Here is a 15,105-nt window from a genome sequence, read left to right as displayed (position 1 = left end):
TACAGAAGGTTGGTAGCTGATTTGGTCTGTTGATTGATACTAGAGGGGAGGTTGCCAGGAAGTCCTCAAGGAGCTGTCTGTTTCTTGTCACCCGGCAGTCTGGTGTGGTGACAATGGCCTGTCGGAGACCTGCAATTTACATCGGCACCAATGAGAATCCTCTGGTTGGGCAATGTGTCGCGTAGTGTCTATAGGTACCGGGTTGCAAAGATTATTTCTTCTCTCGGCCTGCTGTATAGAGAGACCACGTAGAGAGCCCCCAAAGCTGTAAGTAGGTGGATGTAGGCTGCCCAGGGCGTACACAACTGTGTGATAAAAGTGTGTGTAAGGCAGCTGGAGGATTATGATGTCGGCATTCACTTCTTCCGCCTTAATTCTGAGTTGTTCTGCAATTGCTTTTGATCGTTGGGCATTCTGTTTGAGTATCTTAAGCTTTGTAGAATTAACCGGTTTAGGGCGTATCCCCATAGTCGATTCTGTTCTTGTATTGACTCTTTATTCTCAGATATGTTGGGCAGTTAGGGTCTCTTATTGAGTGTGAGTAGGGCTTACAATACCGAGATCCCGTTAATTTTTTTCCAGTATTCAAATACCGGTATTGATACAAAAATACCGGTTTTTCGGTACTAATTTAAAAAAAAAAAGTTTATAATTTAATCACATAAAGGTTATAAAATCACCTTTATGTGATTATGACGTCCGTATCTCTACTAGCAAATGTTCGATACATCATCGATAAGACACCATGCAACATTGCAACCTGTCCACAATTCTGAGAATTGTGGACAGGTTGCAAATAAAAGTGTTTTATCATTGCAGAGAAAGATGATTATTGGCAACACACAGATGCTACAGAACAACATCAACCAATGCATTACAAGTGATCTCAGGTTGTATTCCGATTGACCTTTATGTGGCATACCGAGGTATGATTTCCAACTTAAAGAAAGGTTTGGCAACTCAAATCCTCGACATTGTAAGTAATCCGGCCACGGACATTCGGCAGGAGAAAATTAATCTTTGGATAAAGTTCACTGAGAAGTGTAAATACAGATGGCAATCCAGTGAAACAGGGCTCACTACCAGGGAGTTCCTTGAAGATGTAAATTTGTAGTAAATAAGAAAGTTATGGGATGGTTTTATCCTTCAATGACAACGTATTTAATTACTGGACATGGTTCACTATGGGATAAATTGTGTAAATTTGGGCTTGAACCTGGCCCTTTGTGTTTTTGTGGGGCAGTAGAGGATTGGAGGCATGTTCTGCTTTATTGCCCGGCTTATGACGACTTCAGACAAGAACTGTTTAACAGCAGTCAACCCATTAGGACTGACAATCTCAATATTTTAATTCAAGATGCCCAAGAACTTTGCAGCATTCCAGTCTTTTTCTGACAAGGTATTTAAAAGAAGACGCACCTTGTTTACTAATTCTAGAAGTGGACAGTAGACTGATGTATTCATGAAGTTATATTTCTACCTTACTAGGTCAAACAAACAGCTAAAACTAAATATTGTTTTCTTAAGTTAGTAATAATATTGAATGTAAATAATGGTATTAACTATACATAGAATTTTTTTTCTCTATTTATTTATTTTCTTTTATTTATTTTTTCCCCTTCGGGTTGGGCAGCCTGAGGGCTCCTGTCCTTTGGTATTGCACTCCTTCCACTGGACGAAAAATTAGTGCAGCAGCACTAGATAATAGAAACAGGCTCAACTCCTAATGCTTAGAAATGGGCAGTGATTGACCGGGTGTTGATCGCTGTAGAGTGTAGACAGAGTTACTTTTTCAACACATTTTCCAAGGTGGAGTTCGACTAAACGTCCTTGGGGAACCCGCTTCTTACCCAATCTGAGGAATAACCATTTATCACAACTCCCCGCCTGGTGCCCTCAAGCCATCGTGCTATCCATCTAACGATTTTCCCTGATTCCAGCCTGCTCCAACTTTATAAAGTAACTGCTCATGTGGGACTGAGTCAAATGCTTTGCTGATATCTAAATAAACAATGTCGAAATTATTCTCTAAATCCAGCTCACAAGTGATCTGTCAAAACGGCTAACCAGATTTGTTAAACAATATTTTCCCTTTACAAAACCATGCTGTGTATCCTACAGAATTCCATTTCCATCTAAATGATCCTGAATTCTACCCTTGATCATTGCCTCCATGATTTTCCCTACCACCGAAATTAGACTGGCCGGTCGGTAATTTCCCGTTACACTCCTAGAACCGCCTTTATTTTCCAATTTACACCAATCCAATGGAATCTCTCCTGAGTCCAGTGATGCTTTCATAACTAGCCTTAATGGTTCAATGCACTGACTTCTCGCCTCCTTTAAGATTATAGGGTATATGCCATCAACCACAGGAGCCTTATTCGCCTGTGGGCTCGAAAGTTTTCTCGTTAAATCAACATGTCATATTCCAACATCATTAATTACATTTTTTTCAACTTCACTCCCATAATTTCTCATTGACGTGAAGGGTTTTTCCTTCTGTAAATATAGATGCAAAGTAACTTTCGAGTTCATCTGCAACATCAGTTGGGGTATCTAATACTATCCCATGCAATTACATATTATTATTATTGTTAGCCCTATGGTGCAAGGAAGCCTGAGGCTTATGCTGTACCAGCCAAAAAAAAAAATAAAATAATAAAAAATAAATAAATAAAAAATTCCCGAGTTACCCTGAGAGAGAAGTAGAAAGGAATCACCAAGAAAGAGAAGAATGATGATATCCAGCTGAGGACCCTGGGTTTTACAAGCCCATACTCAACAGATGTGAGCCCCTGGGGTGCGTCCGATCTGATTTGTCCTTCTCTTCTTTGCATTTATATATGTGAAGAATTCCTTAACTGCGCTCTTTGCTCTCTCCCAGACTCAGTAAAGATACTATACAGAAAATTATACTTCGTTGAATAAAACGCCTTTGTCCTTCAGAAAATGATGAAAATAATTCAACCATGGAAGACCAACGTGCAACAAAACATCAGTGTTCCGCAAATTCTTTCCAAAATAAGAAATTACCTGACTCCAAAGAGATTTTAAAAGATGAACTTGAGTCGGAAATTAATGAAATACTTTTAACTATTTTTGCTAACAAAGTTCAAAGCCTAGAAAATATGGACTGAGATCGCCTACGATTATCTCAGTACCAGAATAGAATCCGAAAGGCCGTTTTCTGCTGCTAATCAAATACCGTATGTACCAAAATTAGATCCATTTTAAACGATCATACTGTTGATTGCTTATGTATCTCACTTTAAGAGCTCACTTTATTCGGACAGGTAGTGTGGATGCTTAAAAATACATAATGTTACTTTGCAGTAACAATATGTATTTCTTTGTTTTTAGAATAACTGTATTTTTAATGATTTTTTTCAGAATATTTATTATTGCAATAAATGTTTATTTAAAACTTGAATTCAAGTAATTACAGTACTTATTTTTTCCTTACTATTTATTGCACCTAACTGTCATCAAAATTTATTGAGAAAAACGTTTGTTTTTGGAATACCGGTATCCCGGTTTCATAAATTAAAAATACCGATATTAAGATTTTGACCTGTATTGTAAGCCCTAAACTGTGTGAGTGGTCCATCTTGTTAAGTTTGCAGTTGGAGCACTGTGGGTCTTTGTCTTTGTTAGGATGATTGTGTTGGATATGAATAAGAAGACGATTGGTGAAATTCTTCTCGAAAATTTAGGGAAGAGTGCAAAGGAAAAATGCAAATCTTGTGCTGCAGTCTCACGGATGAACAGAGTTAACGAAGATTGTCATCATGCGACGTCATCATCCAGACTTCGCAAGACAATCCTAATTTCCTCAACTGTATTGTTACTGGAGATGAGTGTTGTTTCAGTACGACCCAGAGATGCATCAGAGCATGCAGTGGTCTTGCAAATCATCATGGCCCAAAACATTTTGCTTAGGATAAAGTTCAGGATCAAGACTATGCTGATCACGTTTTTCAACAAACAGGGTGTGATTCACAAGGAATTTGTATATGAAGGGAAGAGGCAGTGCTACGTTCTACGCATTGGTGCCTCAAAGAATATTGAAGAGTATTTCTTGGGTGACGCAGTAATTTCGAAAGAAAGCAGCTAGTTCTTGTTGCACGACAATGCCCCGCCATTCTGCACTTGCTTTGAAGACATTTCTGACGAAACACGCCATTGTATAGATCGACCATCCACTCTACTCCTCCAATCTAGCACCAGCGGACTTCTTTCGCTTTCTCATGGTGAAAACTGTCCTCAAAGGAGAGAGAGAGAAAGATTTTGGGATGTTGAGGACATAAAAAAACTTAACCGGCAAACTGAACGTCATCTCTTTGGACGCCTTCTATGACTCTTTTAAGAAACTTTCAGAAACAGTGTGCATTCAATCAGATGGTAATTACTTTGAATAAAATAAAACCACTTTGAGCTTCTTCATTGTGTTCTTTTTATTTCACCAGTCTGGGAACTTTATTGCTACATCTAGTATGGTTGATATCTCTTCACAAGAGATACCGCGTTCGTTCTCGAGTCTTAAATAACAATACAGGCGTGCACGAACTGTCTAAAGCTAACGATTCTTCACTGAAACTACATTTAAGATATGATTTTTTTTTCATATAATTTGTATGTTAAAAGAAATAATAATTACCCGATTTCTATTTGCCCGATTTTAATTAAATTTGGCATGGCCCTACAAGTATTGTAGAAGGTCTAAATATGCGAACATGCGAACGAACTGACGGACATGGCAAAGCACACAGACGTGCGCGCGAACTCGCTTAATAAGTGATTTATGATCTCTTGAAGTTTATCATCAAAGTAGTGCTCTCCCCCCATCCCCACTGCATTGATATGGTATTTCTGAAGATCGTTGAAGAAACAAATGGATAGCGCTCTCTGGCATTCTTATCCGAGTATTTATCAGATTATTTCGACACTATAAGTATCAATACTCCATAAACAGTAACCTAAACAGTTTCAATTAAAAAAAAAAAAAAAAAAAACTTTAGGCCTTCTTTGAATAAATTGGCACCATTTTGTTCAATTAAATTTTTTTGGTCGCATAGAAATGACAGATGTTTTCTTGTAAGGAAAACAATTTCATTAAAATAACTAAGCAATTACTTCAGTTATATGTTACTTTGATACGTGTTCTAAATATAAGAGGCACTCTACACGCGATAGAAAAGATTAGGCTAGCCGAAGTGCAGTGTCCACCATAATGAAACTAGTGTTGGTTGTCACTGAAAGTTTATTTGGTATCAGATCAAGTCTTTATAGTCCCTAGAAACATCGCCTCATTCAGATCCTTAAGATGCACACTCAGTGTAAACTTTATTAAGAACGACTCTCAACCAAGGAAATCGACTGGTAGTAAACTTGGGCAATTTTGCGGGGATCCCATGGGATACACAATAGCGGTTACCGTTGGGTTTTCCTGGACAATTTTATTACCAAGGGTTATCCTGGAAAGGTTATAGCGAAGGAAATGAGTATTCTGTTCCCGAGGATGACTGCAGTCGCCTAGAGTAACGTCCCAGATAGACTAGTACAACTGTGGACTAAACTGTGGGCTAACATAAAAATCTATGTTAGAATAACGAAATATCGGAAATTGGCTGCTTACAGGCCACAGTGACAGAAGATCCTCTCGGTTCCATTCGCATCGTGCAAAACTAGAATATACAGAAAAGTACACAAAGACGACCTTGGAATGCTTGATAGGGACACTACAGGTTGAAAACACTCGCCAGGAATCTCTCTCTTCTACAGCCTCCCTCCTGCTACTACCATTAAGTCGAAAAAAATTCAACCATAATTTTATTTTTCGAATATCGGCGTAATTTCTCCCTCCCCCACGAAAGGGTTCGCATCACGCGGATGCGAATACCGTTAGGAATATCACATGAGTGATATTCCTAAGGAAACTGTTATTTCAACTATTTTCCTGGTTGATGACTCAACACAAGTCTCGTTCATATTTTTGTTACATATGACGGAAAACCCTGCAATAGCATTATGTAAATGAGGAATTTCTCTCTTTCAAAATGACAGGACGTGACGTGACATGGCAGAAAACGTTCAGCATCAATGTTCATGTACGAGTATAACTAACTCATTTCAAAGAGTTTCTAAAGTGATATGATATGAGGAGAACATAAACAGCAAATGTGACTCGAATAAAAACTACTTCAATATCTCAACACATGTTTGAACAGCAAATTTGAAGACTGTTCTTATTGCACAATTTTATTTGAAAGCAAAAGAATCGTATTAGAAGAAACCGTTCATTAAAATCATAGATAAAGTGTAACGACAAGAAAAATCGGCACCACCACATGTATAAATCATCCCCCCTCCCATAATTCAGGCCCCTCAGTACTGTCATGTCGCGTATGGAAGTATAAAGCAACTGAATTTTTCAGTTCCTTCTAAAAACCATCACTGGTTTCATTTATGCCTGCGACATTTACTTTCAATATCTGGGCCAACAGGAAGAACTGTACCTGCGAATCATTCACCAATTCTACGTACTGACCCACTGCTGGCTGTTGTCATCTTTATAACAGCAGGCCTCTTCCCACCATTACATATTTCACCTTGAAGAAACTATCGATCCAGACCATATACCAGAAGTGGACTGGAACTTCCACTGCTAGACCTATATTGAACTCCACCCATCTTCGAAACGAGTTTTAATGATATGTTTGACGTACATATCCATAAATGATAGGGTTTCACAGTTATGTATGGTAAATAAAAGCTGCTTTAGGATGCAACACCGAGGAAGAAACGAGAACTTTCATTAGATCTCTCGAGAGGTACGTAAACACATGCTGTTAGATGACTCAAGTCTTCAGGCTCTTTAATAATGCATGCCCTAGTTTCCTTTATCCCAAAGTCTGATTCGCTAGTCTTCAGCGAATATTGCACGCTATGAAGTTATGCAATTATCAGAGTAACGGCCTAAGAACTATGTCCAGTGTAATTAATATCCTCAAGAAGTTTGAGTGTGCACTCCAAGTTATACAAAATAGGTACTTGGCTATCTCATCTAGCAACGTATATTTTACACAACCGTTATCGAGTGGACAAAGATATCAGGTAGCCGACCTACAACCACTGTTTGTTAGATAAAAATAAAGTTTTGCGTGAATACTGAGGTTATCAGAAGCACAGAAGAGTTTATCCCTTCTTTCAACAGTAGTTTCTTTTAATTAAGTTTATCTATCCTAATCGGACTCGCATATGGACAACTCTGTATTTGCTATTAACGATGTAAAAATAAATTCAGTTTTGAAGTTTTCATTTCTTAATAAAATAGTTTTCCTATATGGATAGCGTATCATTTTTCTGATAAAGGTAATATGCGAGTCTCTTAATATAGGAGACTTTTGTCCTCGTGGGTAGCGCATTTGGCAATAACCACCGTCCTCCCCGCATGTGGTGGAAAAGACTTGAGTTGGAATCGTGTTAGTAACCCGAGGAATTTTTATGGGTATTTTTCACAGCATGGCTGAGTTAGTCGGTCTCAGGCGAAGGTAGCATGGTTTTTCGTCCAGCAAATCGATCACAGAACACACGTAATTTACAGACACACATACAGCACAAGATGGCCGAAGTTGCTGATGGGCATACAGCTTTTTTTTGGTAGTTGTTGGCGCATCGGCTTCTGTGGCTATAATGCACCTCCCAAGGTTTTTGTAGTACTTTGAACCAAGCCCGAGGCGGGATTCGAACCCGCGACCTTTGGGTTGCCAGGCAGACACTTTACCCACCCGGCTAGCCCGGTCGGCAGGGCATACAGCAGCAATGAGACTTACCGACCGTTAAGTTTGCAGGTTCAATAATTAACATTATTTATTGGCATTATGACATTCCTGTCTTGGTCATGTGATTGTTATAGGTCGATGCATTAATAAAACAAGTCAAATATTATAATACGTTTGCATATCAAACTATCGGTAAATTATGGCCCTTATGGTCTTACGCATGCGTCTGTACTTTGATTGTTCGATTTTAGAATATGCGAATGAAAAAAAGACTGTTAATGTATTTTGAACAGAATTCATCAGGGGTGTATTGGATAAGATTATATATCTGTTGAAATTATCTGAGTATTCTGGTATCTTGACAGTACCATCAGTGATAAGGATATTGGTGAGAATGAAACTAAATTATCAGTTCCTGCTTAAGGTCACATATTTTCCAAAAAAAAAAAATAAATAAAAAGAAAATAGCTATTGAAGTAGTGCAAAGCTAACAGCATTTCTGAATTATTAAATACATTAAAAATAATGCATTTAAAATATATTTGTCAGGATAGCTGATTAAATTGCATTACCCCTATAAAAATAAATTGATATCTGAGCAATCGAACGTTATTAAATAAAGTTGATATATTAATTTACGGTTAATTAGAAGGTAGTTTCACATTCGGCGAACTTTAAAAATTAAAAATTGCCCGAATGTGAAATGTTTTTACTTCAAAGCTCAGGTAACTGCTTTTGAAAAGTCTCGTATTGATTTACAACGTGGTAAGTCCCTAACAGCTGTATCATTTGTACCATAAACCTGCAATAATTATTAATTATAAATTTTGCTGTTAACGATCTATTTTAATTTAAATAAATGTCCACGTGTTTTATTAGTTACCTGATTTATGCTTTTGTAAACCATATGTATATAAATCGACGTCTTCCATCATATTGCTTAAAAAATTAAATCTCGACTTACCATCATCACTGTCCCTTTGCGCAGAGGTCACAGAACAGTAGATAATGACACAAGACAGTAGGACACGATAACCCCTCATTGTAGTCTGTTCCCTGAGACGACACCAACTGATTAAAGGGAGGGAGCTGATGGTAGCGTGGATTTTATATACGCTCTGTATGTACAACGTTAGCCCTTAACCGTCTTTCGCGGCGAATTCGCCCTGTGCCACACTCCTCTGCTCTACTATCCAACCAAGAGGCACCAACTTATGGGGAGCCTACCGGAAGCTCACACTATTGATGACGGGTCTGTTGTGTCAGCACGCCTGTGACGTAAAGCAGTCTCTCGCTATGCCCGGAACTAGTGACGTCATCAGGCCTGCAGATTTTACAAAATTTGCCCATAGGTACAACCGTGAAGGGCAAAAATAAAATCAAATGTTGATGATAAAGTCGCAGCTCTAATGCAGCACTCTATTTTCTTCTAGACGAGAAACTTCACCCTTGCCGAACATAATACTCATCACTGACTGGTGCCACGAGATTGGCAGGTTTCGTATTAACAAGCACGTGGCAGCTCACTGTTTAGAAAGGTTTTAATTTTCAACTTTTGTTTATGTTTTTTTCTGTTATCATTTTGGGTTTCATTTCCTAAGTGGATGCCATATTCATTGGATAGTGCATCCAAATTTAGTTTGCATACTTCAAAATTTACTGATTGATTGGTTTATTTTTTATTTTAGATAAAATAGCTATTCATAGTATTTTTTGAACCGCCAGTTTTATACAACCAAAGTAATTAAGTCAAAGTACAATAACATATGGACTTCTCTCCCCATCTCAAAAGTCTGCAGAGACCGAAGTCCAGATGTAGGGAGTCATTGTTTTCTAAAAGAGAAAGACAGAAATGCCAAATCCATTCCATTGGTAAAAAAATACTATTCTGATTTTACTGGAATGGTAATTAGTTAAGCATGACCGGTGTATTTCGACAGATTGTTTATTATTTTTTTAAAAATATTTCCATATGTCAGCAGTTATGAGAATGTCACCTAGCATTACTACTAATAATAGTAAGTATTTTTCCCAGCTAGTAGTTTTTCTCGTCTTGCCGTTCAAGTTGTACCGAGAGGAAAGTAAGGCCACGAGGCGTTAGTACATGGTGTCTGTAAGTTGCGTGTACTCCGTGGTCGAATCGTCTGTTTCTGACAATTTCCAGGCTTCTTCACAACAATGGGAAAAAGTTAGGAATGGGACTTCTTCCTGAAGTAAGATAAATACATCTACATGGCGTTATTCTACAGCGTGGTGTCATTTGACTACTTCCTGATGTAGAATAACACATCACGTCGAACTTAGCGGACTTATGTCACGTGTCCTTTTGAGGCATCTAAATATTATGTAAAAATTTGTCTGTGAAAAACTTATCTAGATTATAGGTTCTAGATAATTTTTTTATACAGTCAGTAAAAATAATTTTTATAGGATGACAACCATGTCTCCCCTTCCATCTTAATTAATTCCAGTTGAGCCTCTGAATATAGGAATCTTTATTCAACTGCAATGTAGACATGAGGCCGCCGTAGCCTAGTGGTCAGGCGCGCGGGTGCATAAGTACACGTGCCTTGAGTGACCGGTGTTCAAGCCCGTGACTGCTGAATATGGTGCTGTCTCTTGTATTCTGTCTATCTTGTGAACTCCTCTGACCGTTTGGTCGTCCCGGAGTATAAACAGAAAATTAATTAATTTAAGCGCTAGATTTACGAAACCCCTGTCCTCAACCACGCCATACTCTACTGTCCCGTGGACTCTTCACCCGCGGCATATAACCTGGCGAACCAGTATGTTTTCCCCACCGGCTGTACTACCGGTTATCTTGTTTCAGTGGAAGACGTTACTGCTTTTTAACAGACTTCTCAGCAGTGGAGACGTGTCTTGCTAATACTTTGCATACATTCGATGAATTTAATACTGTATATGCCTTTTGTTAAATGGGCCCTTGTAGGTAGCACAGTTAGTATTATCACCAGCCTCCCCATACCAGGCAGAGACGACTTGAATTTGAATCTCATCAATGACGCGAGGAATTTTTATGAGTCTTTTTTCACAACATGGCTGAGTTAGTCGGTCTCAGGCCAAGGTAGCATGGATTTTTCTCCCAGAAACTCGGGATTTTTGTTCAGCACAGAAAATCGGCCACAGAACACACGCAATTTACAGACATTATATACAGCGCAATATGGTCCAAGTTGCCGATGCGCCTAAAACCCTACAACAATCAACCATTATTAAATGGATTCTCACGCCGTTGAGCGTCAGCATGTGATATTCTATGGATCTGTTTATCTACAGGACAGGTAAAGAATTACCCACCAGATTAATAACTAAGATGTGCGGAAATTTGCCTTTAGCCAGCGGGTAGTTGGTTGGTGGAACAGACTTCCATCCCTTGTTGTGGAAGTTGATAGCCTAAATAAATTTAAGGCTCAGCTGGACAGGTATTTCGAACGAACGGAGGGGTGAAGTGGAAGTGTTTTTTTTTTTTTTTTTTTGGCTCATGCTGCATAAGCTTGCTTTCTTGCATCATATGCCTCTACTAATCCTAATGCTAAATTGTTAGGCTAGAGATAACATGGTATGCATCAACAAACTTGAGTGAATAGCAGGTGGAGGGTTTTGTTTTTAATTGCGAAACATCGATTTAAGAGAGTACATCCACTAAGCATTATCAAGATAATCAATCAGTCTAGTGTAACATAAGTGAAGTTTGTTTACTGTATAGACATGAAGTTCTCTATGCATTGCACAGAGAACTTCGTATCTACCTGTATCATAACCCTCAAATCCCTTTCTTCCTGAACCATTTTTAATTCAGCTCCTCTAAGTGTATAAGTTATTTTGGGACTGTTATTTTCCCAAATGTAAAACAAAGCATTTTGCAATGTTAAAACATAGTTTCCACTTATCTGACCATTCCTGAAGCCTATCCAAATCTTCTGAAGGTCAATGATCTGCTTGGTGCAGTGGTCAATGATCTGCTTGGTGCAGATCATTGACCACTCTCCACCGATGTCAAAATTTGCTTGCTCTGCAAATTTTGACATCGTGTTCTGCATCCTTTCGTCATTGCAGGATAGATGCTACGTGCGTTTCGTCCATCAGCTTAGTTAGCAGTGAGTTTCCTCGCATCATTAAGTTCCAATTTCATTTACTCCTTTCTTCTTTTTATCGACCCGTCAGTGATAATATTAATTATTAACCCCTTCTGAGGTGTTATTATGGATCAACTTAACTTTTATATGCTTCTCAGCTTTTCATTGCTCTGTAACTCCGATGCTTTTTTGCTCTTAATTATTAAAGTAGCTAGTTCCTTATTCATCCACTTCAGCATCCTCGTGTCATATTTTCATAATGGTATACTCGTATATGCATATATGGTTGATTGGCTGCGACATTCAAGTTATTCAATAAACTTCCTGTATTCGCTCTCCTCACGCTGTCTTCCCAGTTGGTGAGACATGATGAACCGGCGTCTATAGCCAGGGCTACATTACCCATGCCATAGTTATGCTACTGCTTCTGGTAATGAGTTTTGGAACTATTTTTGTTTCTAGTAGGCCTCTTCTCCTTTGAAACATATAGATTAAAATTTGAGTGCAACCCCGTTTCGTAAGCTCAGAGAGGTCCCAAAATAAGAGAATTTTATTTATGACTACCATGTATAGTTGTCCTATATGCATTGTAAGTGGGAAAGAGTTTTCTTACTCCTTTGATAGAAGAATAAGGGAATATTTTAACTATTTGGTATTGTCATTTAGTCAAAAGCGTTAAATTAAGTCCACGATTGTCATTAACGCTGATCCATATATATATATATATATATATATATATATATATATATATATATATATATATTTTTTTTTTAATAAATATCGATTCAAAGTATTGGTGTCCGAATATTTTTGCGGACATAGTATATATGACACACCATAAAATGTAACTGATTTTTTCCTTTCTTCAGTATCAGTACAGGATATACGAAACGTCTATTTAGACCCACGAAGGTATCTTACTGTTTGTTGACTTGTTTACTCTGTCCAGTAAAGAAACAATTTCTCAAATGGACGATTGGTATTAATTTTCGTTATTCATTTCATGTTATTTCAATATTTGTCACGCAGCTGTTAGTCACATGTACAACGTACTGTATTCATGGAAATCGTAAACGCATCCTCTAACTATTTCGTGGATTACAGATGGTACAGATGGCGAATCAAACAGGATTAACAACAAAAAGATGCACTATCTTACTCATCACTAACCAGAGAAGCACGATTTATTTTTAGGAACAGTACATATAGGTTTCAGTTCGCTTTAATACTTCTTAATGTATCTTTTAAAATTAGTGTCGCTTCAACGCTTAGATTTTACCCATTTCTGATGTTCATAAATCTATGCTGTATATCGGTACGCTATGAGAGGAAAATAAATGTTTGGCTAGGAGGAGAGCACAGTAGACATAATAATTTCCTTTCACAGACCAGTGAACAAAGACTGATGCGATGGTTTAATTTTTATTCAAATTAAAATGAAACCATCCAACATTCATTAGTCGGTACTAACTTGGCCACTCATTTGGCAGTCATAGAAATCTTGAGGCTCATTTCTGCTGTGTTTTTGGACATTAAGTAGGTCCGAAGAAAGTGATATAACATCGTTGGTGGCTCCACGTTTTGCAGTGCATGTAAAGCTTAATTTGGAATGCTTATGGATGATCAGGACAAGTTTTGTGGTCACCTCATTGACGATTACTACTTTTGTATGGCGGATATATCAAAGTTTTAAAAGTCTGTGGATCGAAAAGATGTAGTAGTAGTAGTAGTTGCAGCAGCAGTAGTAGTAGTAGTAGTGGTGGTGGCATGTGATGCAAGAAAGCAAGTGTATGAGCTTATAAAGCATCAGACAAAAAAAAAAAAAAAATTACAAAACAGTTCCCTCTAAATGTTTGTCCAGTTCCTCCTTAAATTTATTTAACTTATCAACTTCCACAACGACAGATGGAAGTTTGTTCCAGCAATTAACCACCCTCTGGATAAAGGCAAATTTCCGCACATCTGTTCTACATCTGTATTTCCTCAATTTGAATTTATGTCCCCTTAGGTGCGTAATCTGAACAAGTGGAAGAATCCCATTATAATTCCGCGTGCTCAACCCATTCAAGGCCTTATACAACTCACTCAGATCACCTCGCAGGTGCCTAGTCTCTAGCCGCTGCAATTTGCAGAACTTAAGCCTCTCTTGGTAAGAGGACCCCTTCATTCCCCTCACCAATCTTGTTGCCCTTCTCTGTACACGCTCAAGCAAATATACATCCTTCCTAAAATGAGGCCTCCAGATCTGTACGCAGTACTCAAGGCGTGGCCTGACCATTGCCTTATACAAGGGAATAATCACCTCCTTATCCCTGCTGGAAAAATTCCTGTATATCATTGACAATACTCCATGAGCTACTCTTGCAGCCCGTCTGCACTGCTCAGAGAACTTCATATCTGCCTGCACAACCACCCCCAAGTCCCTTTCATTCTCTACCACTGTCAGTGTAGTACCACAGAGTTGATACGTTGCTCTGGGGTTGCTGTTTCCCATGTGTAGTACTTTACATTTGTCAATGTTAAACTTCAGTTGCCACTTCTCAGCCCATCTGCCCAAATTTTCTAGTTTCTGTTGCAGTAGCACACTGCCATTACAGTCATTAACAAGCCTTCCAACCTTTGTATCATCTGCAAACTTCGACACTAAGCCTGATATACCTTCATCAATATCATTGATAAATATACAAACAACAGTGGACCCAACAGCGAACCCTGTGGGACTCCACTAATAACATTAGTCCACGAAGAGCAGCACCCATTGATTACCACCCTCTGTCTTCTCCCAGTCAACCATCCTTTTATCCATTGTAGTAACTTACCCTTAATACCATTTTGCTCCAATTTGTACAATAGTTTTCCATGCGCAACAGTGTCAAAAGCTTTCCTGAAATCCAAGTACTATGTGATATCAAAATTATTTTTTGCATCCAGTGCCTTTGTAACCACATCATAATATCCAATCAAATTTGTCAGACAAGACTTTTCCTTAACCAACTTATGCTGTGTCTGAATTATTGCTGCAGTCTTGTCTAGATGATCATGCAATGCATCTTTAACCAATGACTCCATTATTTTACCCGGAACAGAATTTAAACTGACTGGTCTGTAATTACTCGTGTCACCCTTCGATCCCCCCTTTGTGAATTGGGGATACATTTGCACTTCTCCAGTCCGTGAGGACTTCTCCTGAGTCCAAGGATGCTCTCATAATTATGGCTAAGGGT

The 15,105-nt window shown here is 38.4% G+C and overlaps 1 protein-coding gene across 1 annotated transcript in view; it reads right to left on the bottom strand.

Moving 5' to 3' along the window:
* LOC150090638 (alkaline phosphatase-like) overlaps positions 1 to 9,017 on the bottom strand; it is a 73,272-nt gene extending 64,255 nt beyond the window's left edge. The window contains exon 1 of the mRNA XM_090371998.1: positions 8,749 to 9,017. Within this exon, the coding sequence (XP_090228124.1) occupies positions 8,749 to 8,827 (79 nt within the window). The 5' untranslated portion in view covers positions 8,828 to 9,017. The remainder of the gene's footprint in view (positions 1 to 8,748) is intronic.
* Between the last annotated feature and the right edge of the window lie 6,088 nt (positions 9,018 to 15,105).

The sequence above is a fragment of the Mastigoproctus giganteus genome, chromosome 1 (assembly GCF_048544385.1).
Source record: "Mastigoproctus giganteus isolate SK-2022 chromosome 1, ASM4854438v1, whole genome shotgun sequence".
In the NCBI taxonomy this organism is placed as follows: Eukaryota; Metazoa; Arthropoda; class Arachnida; order Uropygi; family Thelyphonidae; genus Mastigoproctus; species Mastigoproctus giganteus.
This window is presented reverse-complemented; position numbering and strand designations above follow the sequence as displayed.